The sequence below is a fragment of the Drosophila innubila genome, assembly GCF_004354385.1.
Source record: "Drosophila innubila isolate TH190305 chromosome 3R unlocalized genomic scaffold, UK_Dinn_1.0 2_E_3R, whole genome shotgun sequence".
NCBI lineage: Eukaryota > Metazoa > Arthropoda > Insecta > Diptera > Drosophilidae > Drosophila > Drosophila innubila.
Window position 1 is genome coordinate 17,171,324 of NW_022995380.1, and position 14,754 is coordinate 17,186,077.

Sequence of the window (14,754 nt, forward strand, 5' to 3'; positions counted from 1 at the left end):
AGCGCAAAATGTTCACAAACAATGCTCCCAAAACAGATAACAATAATTTCAAAGTTAGCTTTGGCCTATTTTCTTCTATTCTTGTTGTTCTCTCTCATCCTCGAAGTCGGACACTAGACTTTTGACTTTGTATTATGAAGAGATTTAATTAAATTTAAGAACGACTGTGTGCTGATGTTAATATCAGCTGGCATAAGATTAACTCAGACAGTGCCAGCGCAAGACAGAGACTGACAACTTGATAATATTTTTCGCTGAAGCCAAAGCCGAATGCGACATGTGGCAGGGATTTGATGAAACATAAAAAAGCATAACTTTGTAATGGCCGTGACAGCTGTCAACAGCGTGCAGTCTATGAGTAAGCTCGTCCATTAAACGAGCCAATACACAAGGGTAAAGTACGCATTGCGCATACGACTTGTGGTACGCATAGAGCACTTTTTAATACGGGTTATTGCTAGTGCTATGACCACTTGATAGCTGCTTGCACTCAATAGTAATTCAAATATTCTTATCTTCAACTAATCTGTTCAGCTGATGCAGGGACATGATGCAAAGACATGGACGGCACTTTGGCCACGTTGCATACATTTCCCTTCAGACTTGTCAATTACCAACAAAATACGAATGACAAATACATCTGGCAAATTGATATGCACGAATGCTTTCAAGGGAGTTCATTTCAATTTGCTGGAATTCAATGACTGGGACTTGAACTAACCAAACTTTGACGAGCACAAAGAATGTAAATGGAGTTTACAATAATTCAATTTTGCACTTCAAATTCACAAAAAAAAAATATTAAATTAAAGTTTCTCGATATAAATGTGTCTGATTATTTTTTAAGTGACATTTTAAAGGCGTTTAAATTAAATAAATTTGCTCAGATCGTTGGAAAACTATTGGTTTATAGGTCTCAATCTGAGGTGATTACCAACCCATATTTCCTACAAAACATAGTTATGGTATTTATTAATTTATTTATTTATGCACAACTAAAAGCAGTCTGCAAAAAACATTAAAATCCAAGTATTAAAATTAAGTTTAAGTTTAAAAATAAAATAAAATTAAATATAAACACAATCCTGGGGAACGTAACAAAACAAACCATTCTCGTTGTTTATGAAGAAATTCCAAAATATACTTTAAGTGAAAATTAACAAAACAAACCATTCTCGTTGCTTATGGAGAAATTCCAAAATTTACTTAAAATGAAAATTTTATATAAGAATGGGAAACCAGTACAATGCACTAATAAGACTAGGCACTTGTCTGGCTATTCATTAAGCTGCGACAAACCAAAAGCATACAACTAAATTGTGTCTATAAATGTCAACAAGGTCATTAGCCAAAAGCACCGACCACACACATGAAAAGGGTCGACTGTCGGCTCAGCACAATCTCAGCTTAAACAATACGTAATTAAATCCCCCAAAAACAAATTTATTTCACTTTGACTCTCCTTTTCTCTCTCTCTCTCTCTTTCTCTGAGCTGTTGTCAGATTAATATTTGGCTGGCTGTTGAACAAGTTTTCCGGCCAATAGGAAACTAATTTCTTGTGAAGTATATGAAGGGCATTACAATCTAAACAATCTGTATGAGTTAAGGACCTTAAGCTCAACTTACTCAACTTCCTGTTAAACTTGTAGCTTAGCTTTACAATCATGGCAAGAGTCAAAAGTTGTGGTTAAAAGTTTTCGTCTGAATAATTTGGAGTAGTTATTTCACGTCGCCTTCGTGTCAATGTCCAAGTTATTTGGCAACAATTTGAATATGTTATGTAATTCAAAAACACCCCTTTTAAGAAGAGCTTACAGCACATGTCAGAAAGCTGGAAGCGTATATATTAAATTTGATCTAAAATAAAATACTCAGTAATGTATATGTTTACTCTGTTTTTTTCTTCTATTTAAGACTTTTATGTTTACATTAAACGTTAAAATATATTTTTGGTACTTAACTGAGACATAAGGTAAACATAGAACAAAGAGAAAGAAACATTACCATCTAGAATATCTTCAGAACTAATACATTTTAAACTATGTTTGATTTTATTTTTTTTTTTTCATTGCAAATAAATATAAAAAAAATAATCGCACATATTTTGTTTAAATTCAAACAATAATTAACAAATTTACGCTTAAAATTTAATTATATCTGTTCTCATTAAAATATAAATTAGTTTAAATTGTTTAATATGTAATACTAGAGGGTCAAATAGGCTGGGAACTGAAATGCTTGAGAAGTCAGCAGTACTACGAGTTTACTCAATTTACCAACAATTTCAATTCCACTCAGTTGCTAAGTTGCCTGTAGCTAGCCTCGACACTTACGGAAAAGTCAGTAGCGAAAATGGAAGAATACGCCGGCGGCTGTGTTTCTCATTTATATACTATAGTTCCAAAGTATAAAGAGGATAGGTGGACCGTCAGGAAACCAAATACACACAAGTCGTTTTAAGCCCGATGACAGGCAACATTTTCATTTGTCAGACAGTCGACCTGGCTCTCACCTGAAGCTTGGTGGATCTCTTGGCCTTGACTACAGCTGATTAAGCTCATTTATCAAAAGTGACTTACACATCAGTCGAGATGCTTTCTTTGTATTTTGTTGCGCCTCAAAGCATGCAACAAAAGTCTAAGCAAATCTCATTCCAGTTGTCAACCAACCAACAAAATCGAACAAAGAATCAACAACAATGTTTACAAACCAAAGTCAGAAGCCATCGATTCATTTAATATGATAGACCATGCCCAGCACAATTTCACAAGCCAGACCAAGGCCAAGAATTTTTGGTAATCGAAAAGTTTGCGCGCATCAATTTGGAAAGGCAAACATATAATCGTTAAAGTTTTAATTGCGTTGGCCAAGTATTGAAATTATTTAAGTTAACGACATTTGTTTCTAAAATTAGATTTTAATGGCATGAGAAGAGATGGAGGCTAAGAATGCCGTGCTTTAGATTATATTTGATTATTGAAAATAAACAAATTGTTTAGCATTAAAAAGAACTTGATTCTTTGATTCTAAGTACACTTTAAAAAAAGATAAAAATTCAAAAAAATTAATTTTTCTCAAAATACAACACACTATAAGTTAATTTCTAAACTATGCTAAAAACTTTTAAAATAAATATATTAAGATGATTAAAAATTTTTAAAATTGGAAAACAGTCAGTAAGAATTTTTTATGTTGGAAATAAGTTAATTAAATTCAACAATTAACTATTTTCAAATTATAATATGATAATCTTGTGTAAGACACTTGATAGTATATAGTTTGAAACCTAACTTACTTAAGCGATTGTTTTGTCAAACTAGCATTCATTCATAAAAAATCGTTTGAAACGAAAGCGAAACTTTTTCAAACGTCTGTCTCAAAGTCATGAGGAAGTCAGTTGTACATTTTTCATATAGTTGGCAACTTTCAACATTTGCGACCTGGGACAAAATGCTAGATAACTGAATGTAAAAGCAATAAGAAGATGCTTTTGTGTGTGTATTTTTTTTTTTGTGTAGTTGATGGTAGCTGTGTGGCAACTGTCTCCAAGGATTTGTAGCAAGTCGTTGCTTCTGTTTGGTTTTAAGGCGTTACCTCAGTTGACTTGTAGCGCAATTTGTGGCGTTGACAGGGCAAACAAACTGTGAGAGATTCATTTGATGCATTTGTTGTACAAATTGCTCTTGATTTTTTACTATCAGCCAACAAATCGATGTGCACTTGTGTCTTAGCAAATCTGATAAATTGTCTCGATTGTGGCGCTTAATTGAATGCATAAATTGGTTTCATTGAACTCTATTGGCTTTAGCTGCTATTTTAGCGATAAAGGCCAGTCAATGTAATCAAAAAATTAAATAAAACTCAAAAGCACAACAATTCACACAAAAGACAAAGTGTGGAAAATACCCAACGAAATACAGATAGACCCACGGCCAATGACATGCATGACTATATAATTATGTAAATTAATATATACTTAGTAATTGATAACGCTGTTCAGTAATCACAAATATAAATAGCTTATATTTTTGCAGGTCATGTGGTAACTGACAAATTTATTCTTTATTCAAAACGCCCCTTGAAAACTTGCATCAATAAATAATTTGAATTTATTTAAATAGTCTGGTACGAGTCGAGCGGCGATTCAGTGCGTTTTAATCAAATGAAAATGTTACGTCTTTTAATTGTCTGTTTGCTGATAGTTCACCAAGTATTAGGTGAGTTTCATTTAACTGAGTCCAAATAGATCGTAATAAAATTCCAATCGTATTTCAGCTAATTGTGAATTGCAATGGTTTCAATGCAAAGACAGTAAGGAGCCCTTAAACTGTGATAAAGATGTGAATAAAGGTTGGGTAAAAAAGAGTAAGGCATGTGATGGAGCCTTGGACTGTCCCGATGGTAGCGATGAGTTCTTAACAGCATGCAAACAACACCCAACAACAACTGGCATGTTTACCGAACTCTTCTATTGCGCCAGTGGTGCACCAATCTCAGAACATCAAGAATGTGATGGTAGGGAGGATTGTTGGGATAAATCGGATGAGTTAGAAAGTAATTGTAACTTCTCGTTTGAGCTTAAGGCTCAACGTGGCAATTGCAGGTAAATTCTAAACTTCTAAATATCTTTGAAAATCAATAAAAAATGTAACTGCTTCATTACAGGGAATCAGAATGGGAATGCATAGATAAGAAATGCATTGCCGAACAAAAATTATGCGATGGGCAAATCGATTGCAGTGATGGCCAAGATGAATCTCTGGAGCAATGCTTTAAAAAGTGTGAATCAGATTCCGAATTTCAGTGCGGGAATGGAAACTGCATTATTAATTCTAAGGTTTGTGATAACGTCATCGATTGTGTGGATGGTGCCGATGAGCTACCCAAAGTCTGTGAAGGTATCAAAGGCTACATACCCAACAACGCTTATCGCAATTGTACCATACCAAGAGATCGCGAACCAATATTGTTCTTTGCCGATAATCCCACACCTCATCTGACAAACGGTCTCAGATATATGTTGCCCAATGAACCAGCACTCTTCAAGTGTCCTCATGTGATGAAGTTGGTCGGAAAGGAATGGAACGTCTGCATGCTGAATGGAAAATGGCATCATGATTTGCCAACGTGCCAACAAAATCACTAATAACTTAATTACTAATTTGATAAGTGATTTTTGTGATGGGCAGTGATTGCTCTCAATATTTATTTCTTATCAAAAAAGACCCATTGAAAATTATACAATCTGATATAAAAATTGTAACCAAATATTTCAAAAATATGTTGTATTAAAAATTATAAGCTTTTTTACTAAAGCTATTTCGATGAAAGCTAGTACAGGCTGTCTGTTTGTAGGCAGAATATTTGTGAAACTGAAGATCGTATAGCTGCAATAGAATAGACAAGTTAAGAGAAATTTTTTCTTGATATATCACAGCCAATTTCGCAGATATGGATTTAATATACGTACTGATCAATCTGGTTAAAATCGGTTCTTTATATCATATTATGTTCAAATTAATTAAATGTCTCGACTCAATCCATATTCAATCAAAGATGTGATTGTCTGTTAACTTAATTGTGACGCCTAATCGAATGCATAAATTGATTTCATTGAACTCTCTACGTCTCCGTTTTTTGCGACGAAAAAGTCAGAGAACAAAGTCAGAGAATGCAGACAATATATATAATGAGAGTTCACAGAATGTCAATAGCAAATTCCTAACTAGGGATGAACTCGTTCACTTTTTAATGTTAATTTCTCTCTATGAGCCTCTTTGAAATTATTTTTGTTTGCTTGTCAATTGTGCTGCAGGGAGCTTCATGCATGTGCAATTTTATTTTTACTTTAACAGAACAAAATATTAATTTGACTTTTGCAAGCATATGACTTTTTTTCTTATCTATCCAATACGCCCGCTAAACAAAAAAAATTCTTTTTTACAGTGCCCATTCAGCTCGTTCAAAGCCAATAAAAATAAGTTCACTGAGTCGAGATAGATCGAGGGTATAATCTCTATGTAAAGTTTAAATTGAGATGACGTGTGAGTGAAGATTGGATAAAAAAGAGTATAGCGTGTGATGAACTGTTTGCAGAGAGTATTTTAATTTGACGTTGATATATACATTTTGAACAAATTTAGTTTGATTTTGATAAAGTTATTGTAATTGTATGTACATCTAAAAAGACTATGAATATGGGTACTCTAATGTGCCCTAAATATTTATGTTATCCTTCATATATTCTTTAACAATATTATAATATTTTCTTTAATATTTTCAAGCATTTTTTCCTTCATCTTGCATAGCAACGCGTTTCTTCATTTCACACCCCATGTTGGGTGTTAGACTGACCAAAACAAAGAATTGGCTGACGCATGCTGAACTCACTGACGTGGTGAAGCTTTGTTTCGTTTGGTTGCCATATCCTTTTCCGTTTTGTTGCGATTATGCACCAACTTTATGGGGACAGAATTTGTTTGCTCGCTTTTTTGCGTTTTCTTTTAGTGTGCTTTAAGATTTTTTTTATCATCACATTTCTGGCTGAATACACAAAGAAAAAATAGATAAATAGAGCCTGGAGCTAAAACATATAAATGTTTCGCAAATTTTCTGGCAATGCCCATTTTTCTGTCCTTTTAGAGAAATATATTTGCTCATTTCAAATAGAAATTTCTATTTATGCCTGAAGTTATGCTAATTTAATAAATTCCATTTTTGAATTGTTTGCTTTTCTGTTACAAGGGACTATTTTTCCAATGTAAATCTTAAAGTGCTGCCATTCGAAGTCTTTTATTTATACACAATTGAGGGAGATTTAAGTGAACACAAACGATTGTTTCTGAGTACATATTTATTTAGTATCATAATATCTACGGATGTGCACCAAAGTGATAGCGACTATCACCTAAAATTCGGCAGGTGTAAGTGACACCATTCGTAAAAAGATAGATCATAAACAAAAAGAATGACGCGATAACTGTGGCAGACAGAATGTATTCCTCGGATACCATACCGGGTAAGCGTCGATGGTGTATCAATGTGGCCGTATAGAGAATTAGGGGTATCATATACAGGAAACTCCAAAAGTCGATAATTAGCCTTAGATCGGGCATGCCCAAGGAGAATACGATAATGCTAAAGAATATGTAAATAACAATAAAAACAATGGTTATATACAGCATTCCATAATAGCCGGGTAATGATGCCAAAGGTAGACATGCACCCAAGCTGTACAGAATTAGGTGAAGTATAATAACACCAGCCAGAACTATTCCGGTATATAACACTGGCAAGTGATTCCACTTATAGCAAACAGTGCACAAAGTTACGCTTTCCACAGCAACAACGCCGAGTGTCCAGTTGATGGGAAATTTGTTAAACAACTCTGTGAATACCATAAGCAGTAGGCACACCAGCGCGATAATCATCCACATGAGACTCGGAACGGGTAGTGAATCGATCAACTTAATGTGCAACATTTTTATAATCATCAATTGCATTAGCCCAAACAATATCAACAAAGCTGAGACAATATAGATCCTCTGCAGACGAAAGGCCTGCACCGATTTATCTGTCGCTTTCTTCTTCGCACCCAACCTCGATACAATATCCATTGACTGTTGCCCGGCAATCGCCATTGCTTTCTACTTGTACAGGTATTTATAGAAATATATTATTTTTGACATCGTTTTCCAAACTAACAACTTTCTCAACTATAACTACAGTGCACGCACTCATTATCTGTCTCTTTTCTTAACTTATGGCCTATATGAATTAATTGGCAGCTGTTCAAATTTACACGCTAATCATTGTCACGGCGAAGTGTTCGCTCACACCTCTTACATCCAAGATTTACATACGCCCTGCGGCCAGCCATAAACTTGTAAACAATTTAAGCTCACAGGTGATAGCTTGCCCACGTTTTAATTGGCTTTTATCGTTTAAGCAAACACATGTTGAAACGTCAACAAGCACCGCAGAATGTCAAAAAGCTAAGAAATGATTTTTCACCTGAACTCCGAAATTAAGCAAATGCCAAAAAGTCACAGTTGAAAGAGACTGGATAGTCAGTTCAATGGATATTCAATTGAATTGAAATGAAGGCTGTCGAAAAAGTTATTCGAAGAAATTTAATATGGATGTAAATCAATCAATCTGTCAGACAAAATACAGAGAATTCATTCAACCTAAAAAGAAACTTGCTTACCTGATGATTTCTTCTTGTTAAAATGTTTGAATTAACTTAAATTTTTTTATAACAACCCCAATTATAAAAGGTTAACGGTTTGTCAGTATTCATTTAATTGTTAAACTTTAATATTTACCTAATTTACAGTTTACATCATACATCATTTCCAACGCATACAAATAATAATAAGTAAGTTTCTTATCATTGAAGATTTGCGAGTTGTGCTTACAAGCTATTACGAGCATTGACCCATAAAATTTATTGTTGTCTTCTCAAGATTATTAGCATAATCAGCTTTGCATTCAAAGCTCAATAAATGCCTATCAATCATAGAGCAGGCGGCGAGACACAAAAGCAATAAGCAGGCGAGATTTATGCAAATTTTCATAAGCTAAATCCCCGGCTTAAGGTACAAAAACTTTATTTGCCGAGGGAAACATGTGTCAAGATAAGAAATACTCGTAAATAAAATATAAATCCTACTGCAAATCCTTAAGTTACTATTTCTAATTTCAAATACATTTTAAATTCAATTATTTTATAAAATGAAATGTATGGCAAGTTACAATCATGGTTGTTAGCACTTTAGACTAAAATAATTGAGTTTCAATCGAAAATTGAAATTAAATTACTTTAAGGACATAAATACAGATCGACCATTTTATTTTTCACATGTAATTATTAAGTGCTTAGCAATAACAATAGCCATTTTAAATGCTAAATAATATTTTATTGAAGCCAAATTCTAAGAAAAGGTACAAGCCAGACAAATACGAAATACAATTTTCTAGGTGACAAAGGAAGCTTTTGCTGTGAGAAAAAAACGTGATAATAATAACTTCATATTAAAGCATAAGTTCATGCTTTTTCAGAAACTGAATTTATTATTCTTCCTCTGTATTCCCTTTTAAATTTAGGGTATTTAGCTTCCACAAGCACGAAACTTATTCGACCAATGTCAAAGATAATGATATAGAAAAAATAATCAAACTAAATAAAACATAATACATTTCAAATTTTGTTATTTAAAGAAAAATGCTGACATGCTATAAATATACCTAAATTGTCGAGATTCTTGACAATTTTATTAATTGCCACTCAAGTTAGGTAATAAATTCTGAATAGCCTCATTTGCTATATGAATATACCTGTGCGTGTATATGTCATATTATATTTAGAAAAGTTATAAAAAGAAACGCCCCATGAGAGCTAACAGCTGTGCTTTCAGTTGATTTAAATTGAAGGAGAAATCAGTATGTTCCACGTTACGAAAGCCTCGTGACTTTCAATTGAGGAAATAAATCAGTAAGCTAATACATTTTTAGAAGCAGCATAAAATGATTATACTTTTACTCGAACTCGAACCATAAATGCTAACGAGCCATGGAGACACCACAAGTGAACAGCATGTCAGGTGAAATCTTAACTGAAGTGTAATCGGGGTAGTTGGGCATCTCCCTAATACTTGAATGTACCGCGCAGTCACTTCCTGTCTTTCCAATTCAACCTTGCCGTACCATACGGCGTATACGTGTTCATTTCGGTCTGTTTAAATTGCGCATAGTCGCCTTCGTTTTCATATATTGAATTTTTTCATTAAAGGCTATTCTCACCTGTTCTGCTTTAACAGATTATTCACCTGTATAAGGTTTTAATAAATGGCAATTAAACACGACAGATTTAAATTCATTCTTTGCACCTCATAAATTTTTTTAAGTCAGAAAATTTACAATAAATAAATATATATAAATAGACAGTATTAACATATGTACATATTTATAACATACTTTTCAGAAATATTAAATGGAATTTTTAATTAATTACTATAAAAAAAAAGCAAAAAAAATCGACTTATATGAATGCAATTTTTTCCTTTTTTTACTATTATTGATTCCATTGTAAATATATACCTCTACTTATGCAACTCAATGTCAAAGTCTAGAAGCCTTCCACAAATCTGCTTAGACTTGCAACAATTGTATAAGTAAAGGCAAACTTTTAGCAAAATATGTTCATGCACCAAGGTAAACTTGTAGCAAAATATTTATATACGAGTGTTTGTAAAAGGCATTTAGCATACATCGTTGGCTTCATATTTACATACACAAACACTCACACACTTGTATTTTTAACAAATACGCAATCAATATGTGTGTGTGTGCAAAATGGTAGGATTCTTCCTGTCAAGTTCAAATATTTGTTATGTATAGTATATTAAAATGAAACCATGCTTGCTGCAGTCACTTAAAGAGTTATTATTTCTGATTATTCAGCAATTTAAGCAAGAATAAACAAATACGGATTGACTTGTTCACTTTCTGTAATAGAATAATTATGTTTATTATGTAAGCTTACTTAAGATAAGATCATTTAAAAATTCCATGCCAAATGCTTCCAAATTAATTAAAAAAATTCCTGCTAAAATCAATTTACACTTTTATTTCACAGACTTCTTGAAATTCCTAGGTATTTCCTTCGGGGACAATGCATTTATATTTACTGCAAGGAACACTTTTAACGAATGCAAAAATTCTTAAAAACCGGGTCATCCGTAATGGTTCCACACAATGTTGGAATTATTTTTCTTTAGCTTGTGTGTTTCCCTCAAAACATTTTGCACTTTACTGCATTTTCAAGGAGCAAATGCTTCTTGAAGTCTGCAATACAAAAAGGACTCTTGTCGTCTTTCTTCACAAGAAATATCAGGTTATGCTGGTCAACATATGGAAAACAATAACCAGTTAAATTATTTAAAAAAAGGCGAGGCCATAGTTCTTCGTAAACAATAAAAATGTGCTAGCTACAACAACAACAAAGAGGTCAGCTAACCTTATTCTGAGTCTGTTCTCTGCTTCAGTTAATTTCTGTACTTTTTGCAGAATAATACTCTCAACAGAGCTTAAAAAATTCTAAAGTTGTTAGTCTTTGTTGACAAGCTGTCAAAGGAAACAATGAAACAGACTACCAGAGTTCCACTAACATTCTTCGCATTCATTCTTTGTATTACTTCCTGTCCTCTTCTTTCCATTTCCATAGTATGTACAGTGTACCTTTAAAAATATACAGTTATCATTGAGATGACAAAGTTTTAATACAATTGCCGAATATCTTATTAAATGAATCATACTTACAAAACTATTACCTAAATCAAAATCTAATAATTTTGAACAAAAAAGTTGATTAACTTAAAAAATAAAAATACAGAAATATCGTCTTAACTGTCCTTGAAATTGATTGTCTTTTCAGCAAGAGTTGTTCAAACACACTATAAAATTTAATATAAGCGGAAGGTTTCAAAATAGTATATTTCACCCACAACTTGAAATGTTTTCTTTTATCCACATGTTTATCTATCTTTGTGTAAAACTGAATTACCATTCTGTACACAGTCAACATGATTGTATTGAACTTGTGACGAGAACATAAGAATTCACATTACTCTTTATTGGTGTGAGCAATTGTTTAGCTATGCAAAAAAAAAACAATTCATAAGAGTTCAATAACACTCAAATTAAATTCACTGAACTATCAAAAGTTATTGAGCCAACAAATTACATTGAGTGTCTAGTTTTCTATAAAATTTATAACATGATAGTTAATTGAACCTAATTGTTTTCAACTTTTAAGTGCTCTTTAAAGCTACACACATGCGTACTTGTATATAAAGCTGTCTTCTTGAATAAAAGTTGCATTTAGCTTTTAGTGTTTTTAAAGGTCTACAAAAAAAGTTAACCAAAGAAAAATAGAAAAGGGAAAAAAAAAGTTTTCAGATGCTTTTGAAGCTTGAATTATTTTCGGTTTTTTAACAGAATAGATACTAGGGATAATGGCGACCACATTTTAGCTTAACTCGTCCTAACTCGTCTTTACTCTCATACCAAATCGCGTGTAATTCAATAAAAAGTTATGTAACAGCTGAAAAAAAATTAACAAAGAGTGCAAAGCATTATCCTCTCGAAGGTTTTTCTAAACCACGCACTGACTAAGTTTCTTGTCGCATTATGAATTTTTGCCTCCGCCGTGTTAACATTCGGCCAACGAGCTTAACTTATGAAAACCTTGCGGCAAATTTATGTGAGAGCCAAACAACAAAAGTATAAACAACAACAATAGCAACAGCTTTAAAATATGTGAATAAAAATCTCTCTTAAATATACTCAACTGCCAGTTATTAACAGAGCAATCGCTTCTGGCTACAGAATTTTACCATTTCTGCATTTTAATTTATAGACCAGACCGTGGGTGTGGCCATGGGCGGCATTACATATTTGTATTTGGTTTCTGTTTTTGTTGCTCTTATACATTAATGCTCGGACAGGATGCGCAGTCAGTGACACTTATTGTTAAAGTACTTACAGTATGCAACCTTAAATATTACTTGATAATTCCTTGCATTGTGCAACTTCTTCAGTTCCAATCACTTCCAGTCTAAAGAGAACATATTTTGATAGCGTTCTCATTTATTAATATTAGCGAACAAAACATTATTTAAATATAATTTGATTAGTTGTTATTCCATTTAATCGGAGTCTTATAAAATACATTAAAGATCTTTGAAAGCACAACTTATATATTATTTTTATAATATTTGAAAGATCTCATATATCAAAATGTATATTTTTTATGACTATATTAGCATCTTCGTCTGTACCTATGTCTATAATTATCCAATACCTCAATTATACCTCAAATATCACTTATAGCATATAATTTGCAACTGAATGTGTTATTATTACACCTATCTATGCTTTACATTTCATTATTATTTTTACTTACAATCGTTAAAAATGTTAATATGTTAAAATATTTATATTTATTTTATAGAATAGTATTTTTGTTTTGTTAATTTTTCTTAAGCAAAATAATCGGTATTAGATTAGATTGGAGCTTTGGGGCTAGGGCATAATGCTGCGAATGCACGCTGGGGCCGATCTACCCAACTTCATCAGTGGTAAGTGGTCATGGGACAATAAAACGGAGAGACTACTCTTTGAGCCCCACTTCGACTTGGAAGACGTCAGGGATCGTTACATTGAGACAAATGGATACAGTTTTTTACGCACACTGACTCAAGTGGAGGAAGCTGTCTTTCGCGAGGACTATGTGCGTTCCGAAAGCACATTCGATACAGACACCGTGGCGATAAATGATGTGCGAGATCTTGTTTTATTTCTGATGCCAAAAGAGTTTCTGACCATGAAGTTTCTTGAGTTTATGCACCAACCAGCTGTCCATAGATTGCTTCATGCCTTGATCATCTACTTCGACTACTTTCTCCGTTTGGTAGAGTTTGTGCTCATTCGGCGGGATGAGCTGGCAGGGGACATGGCCCAGATACAGAGTGAGCAGACGAATGAAATGAAACGGATCTTCTCCGTCCAATTGAGTCAGTATCGCATGCTGGTAGCCAGAAACTACAGCGTTATCCTTAAGGGTGAAGGCGATATGGCTAAATTTTATCACATGAAGCCGGTTATTAATATTTCGATCACACTTGAGGACAGATTCTTTCATGAACAGTTTCTAGCCGTTGCCATACAGATCGTATGGATTACAATGCATCGACGTGCCTACTACGTCATAGAGATGGAAATGAATCGACTCTTTCGCTCCGAACACTTTGTAATGAATCGACCAGAGTATCTGAAGTTTACCCCGGCGGAAAGAAGTTTTCTGTATGGACGAAGGAACAAAAATGTTAGCTATCTCTTGCAAGTATCGCCATTGATACTAGAACTGCAGCATGTTGACGAGGAGGATTTGCCCATATTGTGGATAGGTAAGCGGAAGTATCGTGGAAATAATATTCGAATTGCGAAAATCGAGCTGGAGTACATCGTTCCGGACACTCAGCTGCGTATGATAGACGTGACCCATGGCATATTGGGGCATCCGAAACGCTTCTACGATACCATTCTCGACATTAACTGGCCGGCTTTGCGTCACGAAAACTACTCCCTTGCTAATGATCCTTATCACATAATACGGCAACCAACACTTCGCATACCCAACGTTGTCGATGCACATTTACATAGAATGTCCCAAAAAGATGAACATTTCTTTAAGATCTTCCACATTTACGAGCCATGCAATAAGCAAAATCTACTCAAGTGGCTACAGCGTGAAAACAAATTAATTTCTATTGTCAAAGGCGATATCAAGCTCGACATTTTTGCGCGCTGCGAAAGAGAATTGTCCAAAAAGTCAGCAGGTCCCAATGTTGACCAGGTTATTAGCAAATATTTCCAACTGGTTTCCAGACTACGTAAGGAGGCCAGTTTCATTCATCCACAATCTTATTATATGCGGCCCGAGCTTCAAAGAACAGGTGACGATCAATTCTTTGGAAAGTAAAATGAAAGTAGTCACATATCATCTGACTTTTCGAAGAACGACATCGTCGTGTAGTTGTTATATATTTGTATGTGTACAGATTTCGATAATAAATGTACATATGCAAGTGTTAGATAATTAAAATAATCTTACAATATTTGCAATTTACCAATAAAAAGAATTACAGTTTGGATATTCGTTCAGTTCCAATTAAAAAGAAATTCTAGAG

At 33.7% G+C, this 14,754-nt stretch overlaps 2 protein-coding genes across 2 annotated transcripts; both read left to right on the forward strand.

Moving 5' to 3' along the window:
• The first annotated feature begins 4,132 nt into the window (after positions 1–4,132).
• Positions 4,133–5,489, forward strand: LOC117792191 (LDL receptor repeat-containing protein egg-2-like). The gene is made up of 3 exons (XM_034632224.1): positions 4,133–4,218; positions 4,277–4,604; positions 4,667–5,489. Exons 1-3 carry the CDS (start codon positions 4,164–4,166, stop codon positions 5,145–5,147), a joined length of 864 nt encoding a protein of 287 aa, XP_034488115.1. The 5' UTR covers positions 4,133–4,163; the 3' UTR covers positions 5,148–5,489.
• Positions 5,490–13,074: 7,585 nt separating this feature from the next.
• LOC117790891 lies at positions 13,075–14,663 on the forward strand. Its single transcript, XM_034630500.1, has one exon. It carries the CDS (start codon positions 13,098–13,100, stop codon positions 14,544–14,546), a length of 1,449 nt encoding a protein of 482 aa, XP_034486391.1. The 5' UTR covers positions 13,075–13,097; the 3' UTR covers positions 14,547–14,663.
• The last annotated feature ends 91 nt before the right edge of the window (positions 14,664–14,754 follow it).